Here is a 13,256-nt window from a genome sequence, read left to right as displayed (position 1 = left end):
ATTATTGTGTCAACTTTACGCAACTCCATGAATATAACTCCTCCAAGCAATTAAAACACCCATTTTTTGTGTCAATTAAGTTATTATATTTTACTACGTATTTTTTTTTTCTTTTCCTTTTTTTCTTTTTTTGTTTAGCTCTTGCGTAAAGTGCAAAGCCAAAGTACTATTAGTACCTTTGGAGCCTTTTCTTATCCAAAGATTCCAACCTCAAATTTTTAACGAGGGACTAAAGTTAGCATAACCATAGCCCAACTGCCACAACTACCAATTTAACTACCCCAAATTTAAATATAAAGTATTGATACTAAAAGAGAGCCAAATTTCAATTTTCTTTTTAAGGACAAATTTGTGGAGAATAATGAAGATGTAGCAATGATCTTATTGTATTTTGTCTATTATAATTACGAGGAAAAAAAAAAGTGTGGGAATTTTATTCAATTGTGATAATGATTACGAAGTAGTTATTTTGATAGTTATGTTTGAAATACATTAGGCTAAGATCTTAATTAGCTCAACTTTATTATAAAAAAATAAAATAAAAATGTAATCATCAATTCAACAAACAATTAACGATTGAACGCAATGGACCTATCCATGTTGAAGAAGGGTTAATTTCGAGTTTTCGACCTTGAGCAAATTCTTCCAATCCACACATAATTTGCATATATATAAACTAATAATGAATGTATAAATGAGTTACTTTCTCCGTTCTTTTTTACTTGACCTGCTTTGACTTTTATACTATTTACTACCCCTCCTTTGACCGTCTTTTGTGAATAATATGTAAGAAAAAAATATATTTATGTGGGATCTTTTTGAATCCGTCTCAATAAGTACTATCATAATATATAACTTTTATAATTTTTACTTATGGAAAATTAAAGTTATTAATCGTTAAAGTTTTGCATTGGCAAACGTGATAAAAGAAACGGGTCAAGTAAAAAAAACAGAGGAAGTATATATTTTCAAAGAGTGATTCTATTGATTAATGGTCACACAAGAAGACCACCGCATGCAGAAGAATTAAAGAGTACATCCATCAATTATCACCATGCACCTCACCCCTCTATTGAATGCTATCAATTTTATGTCTTGAAATGAATTTATGAACGAAATTCGTTTGTTTGGCATCCAAAATATGAAATTCGAATACCCGATATTAATATCCATATAAGGTGCAACAATTTAGGTTTTAGGATGCGAGGAATTTATTGAAAGGACTTGCTAGTTGCTAGAGGTCACCAGCATCTAACTAGTTGGGGAGGTGATTTGAGAGTGACAATCAAATCGCATTTTCGTGTATAAGATTTTGTTCTCGCATCATTTATGAGGTTGCAATGTGTTGCATGGCCTCACATTATTATAATATATCCTTATTCTAAGATAATTTTTAACAATATATAGGTAACAAATTGCATGGGCACAAAAGATTTAAATATCTAAATTATGTGGATGTTGAGCCAAAATCGTCGGTTATATAATTATATTCATCTAATAAATTATTGTATTATGAATGAATCAATAGCTAGAGGTTATTTGACCAGAAAGTAGTTTTGGTTTGTTTTGGTTGAAGGAACGAACTTATCTTAGCTAAGATAGGGCCAAAGGGGGACCTATTTTAATGTGGTACGATGCTAATAACTTCGTTTTACTTTCATTGTTTCCTTAAGATTGCAACAACTTAACCAACTAATATTTAATTATACTCCGTATGTTTTTAATTATTATAAAAACTTTAATACAATGAAAGTATTCATTGAAACGAATCCAACAATAATTTCCATAATAATTCATAATTTATATATTTATTACCATAATATAGTAGTAAACCTATGTGGTCAAAATTAAGATGTAGATAGTGCAAAAGTCAAACCATTGCAATTTCAAGAAACAGAAACTATTACTTTGTTCCACTCATTATATCAATATTCGCATGCTAACTGCTAAGAAGTACTTAATCAATTAGACAATCATTTGCCCTTCTTTCCTTGTATTCTTTCTTAAACATAACTTTGTGAGCTTAAAATCTTATTTAGAATTTTGAAAAAAAAAAAAAAATATCCTGAACCATCACAAAATCCTTATGTGGGATAAATATGTCATACCCTCATACAAGTAACTAAGAACACATGTAAAGACTAAAGACCAAAACGAAGAATTCACCTGTTATAGTCTTATATACTCAGCTAGTCAGCTTGTAGAACTTTGAAGACATTGCTAACCATGAGAATGAAAATTCTTCCTCACGCACTTTTGAATGCAATGGATATGAATCATATGATGCTTTGCTTTCTTCTTTGCACCCTTTGAATACTTCATACTTTTGGTCAAAACAACATACTAGTACAAGCAGAGGGATTCGCGCACTATCTACTTAAAAAACAAATTTTTAAATTGAACCAATTGTTAACGAGATTAGGCCCAAATCCAAGCCCAAGCCCACAACGTTGCTCACAAGCACAAATGCCCATTTACATGTTTAGTTCATCCTGGTAAATGAGATCCAATATCCGTATCAAAAGGCAACTAATTAATTATTGAGAACAAAGACATAATTTAGCACTTGCACATAAAAATTAAAATTGCTTCAATAGCAACAGACAACAGTAGATCGCCAAGTACAACTAAAATGGTAGTATTTGAGGACAGTTAACTCATCTTTCCCCAAAGTTGTTCAGTACCTGCGATACAAAGGTGGGGGAGGACGATGTTCAGCAGGTGTATAATACTCAGCAGGTAGTCTATCAGACGTATAATCATAATGTTCTCTCCTTGTATCAGTGCTATATAGAGGCGCACTATAGACATGGGGTTCTCTATAAGATAGATTGAGGTCATGGTGACTGCGCCCAACTAGAAGCCTTGATTCCTGAGAGCTCGAAAGGCCTAGATCTCGATGGCCTAGGACTGATTCCCTCCTGTAAGAATCAGTTCCCAAGGTTCTATCAAAGGAATACATTCTGGAGCCCGGAGGGCTAAGCGCTGGTAAAGGCTGATATGAAGTTGCTGGTGGCAAAGATGACAGATAGGTTTCCCTCTCATAAACAGGGTGTCTCTGATATCTGTCATCTAAAGCAACATGAGCATGCCTTATTTCTTCCTGAGCCCTTCTCCCACTTCGGTCATCTATGACTACAGGAGCATGCCTTGCTTCTTCCCGAGTTCTTCTCCAGCTTCTGTCATCTATGACCACAGGAGCATGCCTTATTATTTCTTCATGAGCCCTTCGCCGGCTTCTGTCATCTATGACCACAGGAGCACGCCTTATCTCTTCCTGAACTCTTCGCCGGCTTCTGTTCCGTTCTACAGGAGCAGCTGCCCCTCTACGGCTATCCTCTACCCTTTTTCTCTTCTTGTCCCGCCTTGCAGATGAACTGGTGGCAACAGGTCTTCTGCTCGCACTAACTTTTTGGGATTCAGCTTTCTTGTTTGTCTCATGGAAAAGCTTACACAAGTCTTTCACCTGTTTTTTTGAGGTAATAAGAGAAGAAATTTAAAATCAATCGCATAAGAGTGAGCAGTAATAGTCTTAATGACTGTTTAGAAATGCTTTTAGCATGAAAATGAAAAGTCAATATTCAGAGACCTGTTTACTGTTCAGCTGGCAATTAAACTTGTTCTTCGTGTAGTAATTATCCTTGAGGACCTGTTTGAATCTCTCCTCGGCTAATGGCACGCAATCTTCAAGGATGGAAAAACGAACCTACAAGAAGCAAAGTTTAGGAATCAGTCTCCCTTTTCTTCCCCACCCCCCTTCCCCACCCCTACAAGATCCAATACCAGGGCAAAGCCAAGTAAGGAAATATGCCAGGCTGCCAGCCAACACACAAATAGTTTTTGTAGTGGAATTTTTTTGTCAGGGGAATGACAGCCAAAGTTCCATATATACGCAAAAAAGTATGCATAGGGGACCATGATACTCAGTCCATCAATGCACAATCCATCCTTCAACCGTACCATAACTATCGTTATGCAAATCTAATAAGATCAATATCCAGCAAATTTTAATGGCGGTCAAATTCATACATCCTGCTGATTCAGATTTTCAGCAGTTTAAACCATGTACCTAATGCATACAATAATAATAGTTATTCCTAATGCATTCCTAATACTGGCCAGTATTAAAGAAGCATGTGAAAAGGGGATTCCTAATGCATACAATAATAACCAGACAGCTCTTCCTCACACTATTATAAAGATTTGAAAGTTCCTAGTTCGCCTTTGTCACCAACTGGTATCTCAAATAATATGTCGAGGCAAATTCAAAATTCAGTCATAAAAACAAAAGGAAACAAATCAATAATTGAAGTTGACCAGATTCACACATATAACACAATTTAGAGGATACATATAAGCCGCCAAAAATAACTACACGTGTAACAGATGAAGCATTCAGAAGTGATAATCATTCAATTTAGTTCAATATGGAAACATAGAATTGCTACCAAGAAACTCCAATAATACAACCACCACACTTCAAGATCTGCTTCTCCGCATGAGACTTAACACATCTCCAACTTCCAGTATACAAATACCCTTCAGGAATATTTTCCTCAAAAAGTAAAGATGAAAGCAAAGTAAGAGAAGCTCGGAGTCAAACAAACCTGGGAAGGAAATTGGGACTTGAATGCCCTGGGTTCAATATTGTATCCCCCAGGATCCGCAGCCTTGTAGACTCCGTACATCATTCTAAGGTCAACATCAAACAGAAAAAGTCTCATGCCCTTGTAAATTTTCATAACCATATCTTTTTTGCCAGCAGGTAGCCCTAAAATTTTGTAGCGATAACAATCCTTTTTTGTTTCTGAACTGCACATGAATATCATCCCCATGCTATCCATTTTTTTTGATAATTTACCCTCCTTGGATGGTTTGGGCTTACTTGCATCATTGGAAACCCCATCCTGGCAGCCATTTTTAGCTGCGTTTTTCTTTTTACTCCTCTTTGATAGACTTACCCTATCCGCAGATTTTTCCATCTCGCCATTTTTCACATCTGGCTCATTAATTTCATTATTCTTTTCAATCTTCTGTTCATTATTTTCTGACCGCAATTTGTGAGCATCTTTCACAGTTGCTATACCTGAATTACTTAGTGGAGCCTTCTTTCTCCTAATATTGTTCCGTTTTCTATTGGTCTTTACAGCTGGTTTCACTTCAGTCCCCTCTGCATTGTTTACATGATCATTCGCGTCTGCTTTGCATGCTTCATCTGATGGGGCTACAATATTTACATGCTCTTCCATGTCTACTTTGCAAGCCTCACCAGAAGCATTGTTCTCATCCAAAGGTTGTGGCATTTCTTCATTTACAGCTGCAGCTTGCTTCCACAACCTCTTCTTCTTAACCAACTTTTTCTTCACTACTTTCCTCTTTGGTCTATTGACCTGGACAGTGACTTCCTTGAAATCATGAGTAATGCTTGCATTTTCTTCTGTATTCTCTTCCTCTCCCTTATCTGAAAGAGTGCCTACTAGCTTCTCTGCGTCAGGTTTAACTGGTTCTTCAAGATTCTCTAGACTATCTATCATGGTTTTCTGTATTACATGGTCAAAAGAAGACAGATCTTCAGTGTCAGTCGGCACACCTTCTGTTACCTTTAAACTCTTCCTTTCATCTCCAGTATCAGTATCATTACTGTCAGGTCCAATCTTCACTGGTGCTTCATCTTCCTCTGGCTTCTCATCATTTTTCTGTGCCTCATCTGTCACTGGCCTCCGCACCATAACCTTCCTTCTAACAACCTTTTTCTTCCCTACTTTCCTGTTGGGTCTAATGACCATCCCAGTGACTTCCTTGACCTCATTAGCTGTGCTTGCATTTTCTTCTACATGTTCTTCCTCCCACTTATCTGAGAGAGTGCCTATTGGCATCTCTGTGTCAAGTTTATTTGGTTCTTCTAGATTATCTACCATGGTTTCCTTTGTTCCATGGTCAAAAGAAGAAAGACCTTCAGCATCAGTAGGCACACCTTCTCTGGTCACCTCCAAACTCTTACTTTCATCTTCCTCTGGCTTCTTATCACTTTTTCCTGTTTCATCTTCCTTTGGATTTATTCTTTTCTCTTCATTGTCCTCAACATCATCAGCAGCTGCATCACTTCCATTAATCACCTCATCCACATCCTTTATTGTTCCTTCCTGTGTACAGACATCTTCAGTTCTGTCAAAACTTATCTCAGTCGCAACATTGACTTCATGTACATTTTGATCCTTTTCTTCAAGCCAATCACTAAAAACAGATCCAGAGATCATCTCATCTATCTGTTGCTCCTCTAACGGCATAACTATTGTATTTAAAGTATCAATCTTTTCATCCTCTCCACCTAAAGGACCATCAAAAGTTTCATCAAGACTGATCTTCAAAGGCTCAGGCTCAACAGGTCCAGGTGCAAGACCCTTAGTTTTTGATCTTGATCCCTTTCCCCTGCTACCAACCATGTTAACCTGCATGGCATCAGCAAAAACCCTAGGATAAATTTTGGAACACTGACAAACCATAAAAGAAGGGACTTCTATTTGGGTATTGTTCTCGTGTAGATAATCATACCTAAAAAATGGGATACCCTCAACACCGCTTCATAGAAAGCTTACAAAAATTGTGTCATTTAAACACAATAAAGGGAGTTAGGCAAAGAGCTTATAACTTATTTGGAGGGTAAGCTGTTTCACCAGCCCAAAATATTTGTTTTAGGTGATTACTAAATAGCTTATTGTAAGAGATTACTTACCAGATAATTTTACAATCACCTAACAATCAATCAAAAATATAATCAAGCAGTTAGCTAATGTAACTAGCTGGACAAATAAGCTCTCACAAATAATGTTAGCTAACTACTACTCCCTCTGCCCTTGATAGATTGCCCCATGGCCCCCATATACTAAAAATGGACGAGTAAACTTTCCTAATTACAACCCCACTTGCTCTCTCTCTCAATAATTGTATCCACCATGTGCACAAAACACTTGATTCTTAAAAAGTGAAGTTGAGGTTTGGGGCAATCTTGGGGGATAAAAAAAAAAAAAAAAAACAATCGTGCAAGTGTTTGCCTCTCAATGATCTTGAGATTGTTAGAGGCGGGACATAAAACAGTATAATATCAAGGAATGTCTCCACAAGGAACCAGGTTTGTATTAAAAATTTCGCACGTTGAACTTTTAAAGGGTATCTAACAAATGAATTTCAACAAGAATTAACAAACCAAATTACTCTACTTTTCTAGTGTGTCAAAAAATAATGTTTGTAAATAGGACGAAGCTAATAAGCCACCTCTCACAATTTTCTTGATGTTAAACTTTCCCTAGTTTGAAATTTCAAATCCACAAATCAAGACCAAAAGGCTAAGGCAATAGTAGCTAGGATTAAATGTTCACACTCTAGCACAATAACACACATAGCCAATTAGCCAACCGTCTCCATCCTTAGTATGGAGTAGATCTGTAGATGGTACCCGGACATCACAAAATCCAAACTTAATGCTTCCTTATTTCAAAAGGCAGTAAATGGTCAGATTTTAGAGAGTGCGTGAATAATTATAAATGTACTAACTAAATGACATTCTCATCTTTAGTAATACGAAGACACAACTAATTAAACTTTTTATTGCGATAATAATAAGTTGAAGCATCAAGCATCCATAATCGCCCCAACATCTTAGTTATTAATTCAACCACAATGGTAATTTATACAATATTATTCACAGAAGAATCAGCAATCAACTCAATTTTAACAATAAGAACAAATTTCAGCACAGATCGAAAAGGAAGCAAATCATAACTTCATACCCGACTGTAAATATATCAAATTACACCAAAAAAAGTTATTAATTCAACAACAGAAATAATCCAAACCAAATTAATTCTAAGAAAATCTTAAGGGAAGAAAGAGACCAATTGAAAGCCATAGATTCGTCCAATTATGAGCTCAAATTTACAAAGTAACCCCAAAAAAGAAAAATTAAAATCGAGAAACGAAAGTATTAAAAAAATAAAATTGGGGAAAATTGAAGATAATAAAAAGCAAAATCGAACAAAATAGGGATAAAAATTGTAGAAAGATCTGAAGGAATGAGATGCGAGCGTACCTGTAAAAATCGAGAATAGCAAGCGATTAGGAGTGGGGAGAAGTTGATGAAAACTTTTAGGAGAGAGATTGCAAGACTTAATATAACCTCAGGATTGGGGGTTCTGTTGTTACTTTTGTTAGTGTTGCTTTTTTTTTGTTAATTACAGTAGACGACATTAAACATCTAACATGTTAAATACGGAGCATTTTGTAGGAAGTTTTTTACTACTCGTATCATCTTTATCGGTGGAATTGCATTAGGAATTTCCCTCGTGCGGAGGATTTTCTAAAATCTCCATTGTGAAATTCAATTTCAATTAAATTCTATGTGAGAAGAAGGACTCTTAAAGGTCTTTTTTTTTTTAACATTTATATAATAGAAAAAAATTGTTAAAAATTGGGCCTCACATGGTTTAATTTGCTTAAAATGGGGGTGAGAGATTGTTAGTGTAACACCCCGACCTCTAATTCAATTATTAAGATAATCTTAGCAGCGGAATTAACCTAACACGGTCGGGACGTCACTGCCGTAAATCCCTCACGAGATTTACAAGGCAACAAACATACTTAATTAACAAACTTGATTTATAAAACATAGTAATCTATTTATAACAAACATTATTCTTAATTTTTATAATAGAAAATCCTATCTTATCTCAAACTTTACTAAGTAGCTTAGTCTTACTATTCAAATTAAACAAATTAAAACTATAACTACTATTAAGTGATAACTGAAAGTAAAATCCTCGCTACTACTCGTCTCCATCATCCCCAGCAGTACCTAAAACATAAAAACATAAAACCGGGTGAGCCGAAGACTCAGTAACGAACTACTCTAGTAGTGTAACATCATTTCAATTCATTTTAGTTAACAAAACAGGTAGAATAGAGTATCTTAAAACATTTAATAAAATTCATATAATGATATATATATAACGTTCATATTAACATGCTAGTCGCTGGCAAGTATGACATGGCGGAACGTCTTCCGCGATGGGCCGGTGCCCATAACATAGAGCAGATGCTCGACATAGTTGGGCTAATGCCCCATGGGTACATGCATGACCGAAAAGTAACCTGTAAACATATACTGCCAGACGGACTAGGTTTTTCACTGTTATTTATCATGTTGTGTAACTTTTACATAAGTCATTCATAGATTCATGACACACTTTCGTAAGATCCAAAGATCAATAAAACAACGTTTATCAATAAAATCATTCATATAAATCATTAGACTGGAGTACATTAATAAACACAATCATCATCCCGCAAGTCAATAAATCCAGAGATATAATTAACTTTCAAAATTGACATCATGGTTTTATAAACACATTTTGAAGGGAATTGCGGGTACTAGCAATAGCCGTTACCTCGATTTACAGTCTGATAACCTTCCTGTTAGCCTTTATTCTATCGTTCTCACTGAGCTCCGAGGTCCGATTCTTCTTAAAAATATAAATTATTGCATTAGTAGGAAAAATGATTAAAAATATACTCTTTAATTATTTTAGTATAAAATCAACAAACTTATTTCTAAATACAAGTAATACCATACGTAGCTTTATGACTCAAAGAAGTCATAGTTTTTCCACTAAATCATTAACTTAAGTATAAGAATTATTTTTGTATTACAAGAAAAACAATACTAGATAACAAGATTTCTCTTTACAGAATAAATATGAACATTGAAACAATACTACTTATACCTTGGGCTAATTAGTAGTATACGAAGCAATAAGGTAATGGGTCTTAGAAGGCCATTTTCATTAGTTTGACAAGAAAGTTTACGAAAGGAGAAAAGAAAGTATATAATGAGTTAATGACACTAGTGAACGGTGGTGACGTTTTATATATATATATAGAGTAATATGGTTGCTAGAATGAACTTGAAAGAAAGAAGAAGATAAGATCAAGATTTGCTAAATTGATAATCATGGGGTTTTGAGTGACCAATTATATGGAAAGGCAAAATTAGACTTTGTATTATAAAGCTCTTAACCGTGAGGGGAATAGAGAAGCAAGAGGTGGGTTTTGTTTTCTAGTTGAATGAAGCAAAGTTTATCCTTTGCTCTTTTGTTTCTTAACGGTGAAGGATCAATAGCTTACAAGAAAAGATTATAAAAGTTTATTAAGTGATAAGATTATCACAAGAATTAGGCAACTAATGGTAAAGGAAACAGTAAGAAATGAAATTATCAATTCTTTTCTTAGTGGTGAAAAAGGGATGAAGTTAGGAGGTGGATTTTGTCTCTTATGATAAGTAAGGGCATTTTGGTCATTTTTTTTTCGGGTAAAAATACATATTTTGATACAAATCTTTAAACATTTTACTGACCGGAAATAAGCTGTAAAATAATAATTTACTTTCCTTAAAATTAGCTTCTGAAATAATATAATATTAAAATAAAATTCAAGATTAAAACATTCGTTCTTGTTAAAACAGAGACAAAACTTTAATTAAGTTAATAAAATAAATATTAGCGTATAATAAATTAGGTTTTTAAAATCTCGGGTATTACATCCTTACCCCCAGAGAAAAAGTTTCGTCCTCGAAACTGGAGCTCAGTCGAACTTAGAACAATTATATCATTAAAGCATACAGGTCACATTTAATCAATCAATTCTCCTAATATTTCTACAATAACAATAATATCACAACATATAATATATAATAGTCCATACGTTGTTTGTGGTTAAACAAACAGTTCGGGGTATTTTGTTTGCATTTGTTCCTCCACTTCCCATGTAGCTTCAGATGTTAGGTGATTGGCCCATAAGACCTTCAGCATTGGAATTACCTTGTTTCTAAGCTGTTTCTCTCTGCGGTCAAGGATTTCAATTGGTTTTTCCTCATATGTCAAATCGTTCCGCAACTGTAAGGGTTCATGTTGAATCACATGGCTTGGATCAGGGACATATTTCCATAACATTGACACATGAAACACATTATGCACCTTCTCTAAGTCGGCGGGTAAGGCAAGTCGATATGCTACCTTATTCACTTTGTCTAAGATTTCGTACGGCCCGATGTACCTTGGAGTTAACTTTCCTAATTGACCAAATCTCATAACTCCTTTTGTAGGAGAAATTTTTAAAAATACATGGTCTCCAACATCAAACTCTAACGGTCTCCTTCGTTGGTCTGCATAACTCTTTTGTCTGCTTTGAGCAGCTTTCATTCTTGATTGGATAAGACGAATCTTGTCAGTTGTTTCTTGAATCAGCTCTGGTCCTATGACACGTACCTCATCAATATCACTCCAACACAATGGTGTTCGACATCTCCTCCCGTAAAGGGCTTCATATGGGGCCATTCCAATGGTGGCTTGATAGCTGTTGTTGTAAGAAAATTCCACCATAGGTAAATATTTTTCCCAAGTTCCTTGAAAATCCAAGATACATGCTCTTAACATATCTTCAACAATCTGATTAGTGCGTTCAGTTTTCCCATCTATTGTTGGGTGGAAAGTAGTACTAAATTTGAGTTTTGTTCCAAACGCCTTTTGTAATTCTTTCCAATATGTAGCCTGATATCTTGTATCACGGTCAGAAACAATCGAACTAGGTACCCCATGTAACCGCACTATGGTGTTCACATATAATTCAACAAGTTGATCCAGACTCCAGTTATTTTTCATTGCTAGGAAATGTGCAGATTTTGTTAATCGATCCACAATGACCCAAATAGCATTCATTCCCTTAGTTGACCTTGGTAGTCCTATGATAAAATCCATTGATATCGAGTCCCATTTCCATTCTGGTACATCCAACGGTTGTAACAAACCTGCTGGTCTTTGATGTTCTATCTTAATTATCTGACACGTCAAACATTTAGCTACAAATTCCGCCACTTCTTGCTTCATGTTACTCCACCAGTATATTTGTTTCAAATCCTTGTACATTTTGTTTCCTCCAGGGTGAATCGAGTATGGTGAACTATGAGCTTCCTCTAAAATCTTCTTTTTCAACATCTCTTCATTGGGAACACATAATCTACCTTGAAACCTTAATGTTCCATCCTCCTGAATTACAAAACCCGGGGATTTCCCACTTCGTACCTCATTCTTTATTCTTTCCAATTGTGAGTCCTTACTTTGGGCCTCCTTAATTTCATCTATCAATGTCGGTCTTATCTCTAGTGTATTTAGACAAGCCTTCCCATCCTTATGAATAAATTCGATTCCCATCCTTTGTAAGTCGTTATAGTTGGCTTGGGAAAAAGGTAAAATTGAACTCAGGCGAGCTTTACGACTTAAGGCATCAGCAACAACATTAGCTTTGCCAGGATGATATTGGATACTTACATCATAATCTTTTAAGAGTTCCAACCATCTACGTTGTCTCATATTCAGCTCCTTTTGGGTAAAAATGTACTTGAGGCTTTTATGGTCAGTAAAAATTTTACATGAAGCACCGTATAAGTAATGTCTCCATAATTTGAGTGCAAAAATTACGGCAGCAAGTTCAAGATCATGAGTGGGGTAATTTTGTTCATGTATTTTGAGCTGGCGAGAAGCATAAGCTATGACTTTATCATTTTGCATCAATACACATCCTAAACCATGCTTGGAGGCATCACTATAAATAAGAAATCCTTCAGTTCCAGATGGAAGGGTGAGAATAGGAGCAGTGGTGAGACGTTTCTTAAGTTCCTGAAATGCAGACTCACAATCTTTATCCCAAATAAACTTGGTATTTTTCCTCACAAGTCGAGTTATAGGTAATGCAACCTTGGAAAAGTCTTTAACAAATCTTCTATAATATCCAGCTAAGCCCATAAAACTTCGTACATCAGGAACGTTGGTTGGTCTAGGCCATTCCACAATTGCTTTTATTTTCTCAGGATCTACAGATATTCCCTTATCAGAAATAATGTGCCCCAAAAATGATATTTCCTTTAGCCAAAACTCGCACTTTGTTAATTTTGCATATAACTGATTTTTGATCAAGGCACTATTCTTAAATGTTCCTCATGTTCTTCATTATTATTGGAATACACCAAAATGTCATCAATAAAAACAACAACAAACTTATCGAGGTATGGTTTAAAAATACGGTTCATCAAATCCATAAACACCGCTGGTGCATTAGTTAACCCAAATGGCATTATAACAAACTCATAATGACCATATCGCGTTCTAAAGGCAGTTTTTGGAACATCTTCAGATTTAATACGGAGTTGGTGA

General features: G+C 35.3%; 1 protein-coding gene across 3 annotated transcripts; it reads right to left on the bottom strand.

Moving 5' to 3' along the window:
* Positions 1-2,272: 2,272 nt before the first annotated feature.
* On the bottom strand, positions 2,273-10,244 carry LOC110688408. 3 transcript variants are annotated; one of them, XM_021865148.1, is made up of 6 exons: positions 9,777-10,244; positions 9,441-9,515; positions 8,087-8,848; positions 4,608-6,449; positions 3,590-3,706; positions 2,273-3,466 (listed from the first exon to the last, which is right to left on the bottom strand). In XM_021865148.1, exons 4-6 carry the CDS (start codon positions 6,441-6,443, stop codon positions 2,678-2,680), a joined length of 2,742 nt encoding a protein of 913 aa, XP_021720840.1. In that variant the 5' UTR covers positions 6,444-6,449; positions 8,087-8,848; positions 9,441-9,515; positions 9,777-10,244; the 3' UTR covers positions 2,273-2,677. The 3 variants fall into 3 exon arrangements, with proteins under 3 accessions (XP_021720840.1, XP_021720841.1, XP_021720839.1); XM_021865149.1 differs by having other exon boundaries at positions 9,441-9,512; XM_021865147.1 differs by lacking the exons at positions 8,087-8,848; positions 9,441-9,515; positions 9,777-10,244 and having other exon boundaries at positions 4,608-8,075.
* Positions 10,245-13,256: the final 3,012 nt, after the last annotated feature.

This window comes from Chenopodium quinoa, unplaced genomic scaffold, assembly GCF_001683475.1.
Source record: "Chenopodium quinoa cultivar QQ74 unplaced genomic scaffold, ASM168347v1, whole genome shotgun sequence".
NCBI classification, from domain to species: Eukaryota; Viridiplantae; Streptophyta; class Magnoliopsida; order Caryophyllales; family Amaranthaceae; genus Chenopodium; species Chenopodium quinoa.
The sequence above is the reverse complement of the archived record's forward strand: the minus strand, read 5'-3'. Positions and strand labels throughout refer to the sequence as shown.

Bases quoted from the DNA above. Each gene is read 5' to 3' on its own strand.
- LOC110688408 (XM_021865147.1), bottom strand. From the start codon at position 6,503: ATGGTTTGTCAGTGTTCCAAAATTTATCCTAGGGTTTTTGCTGATGCC. The intron at 3,707-4,607 runs GTTTGTTTGACT...TGCTTCTTGTAG, and splicing joins AGTCCCAATTTCCTTCCCAG to GTTCGTTTTTCCATCCTTGA. The intron at 3,467-3,589 runs GTCTCTGAATAT...TCAAAAAAACAG, and splicing joins GCCAGCTGAACAGTAAACAG to GTGAAAGACTTGTGTAAGCT.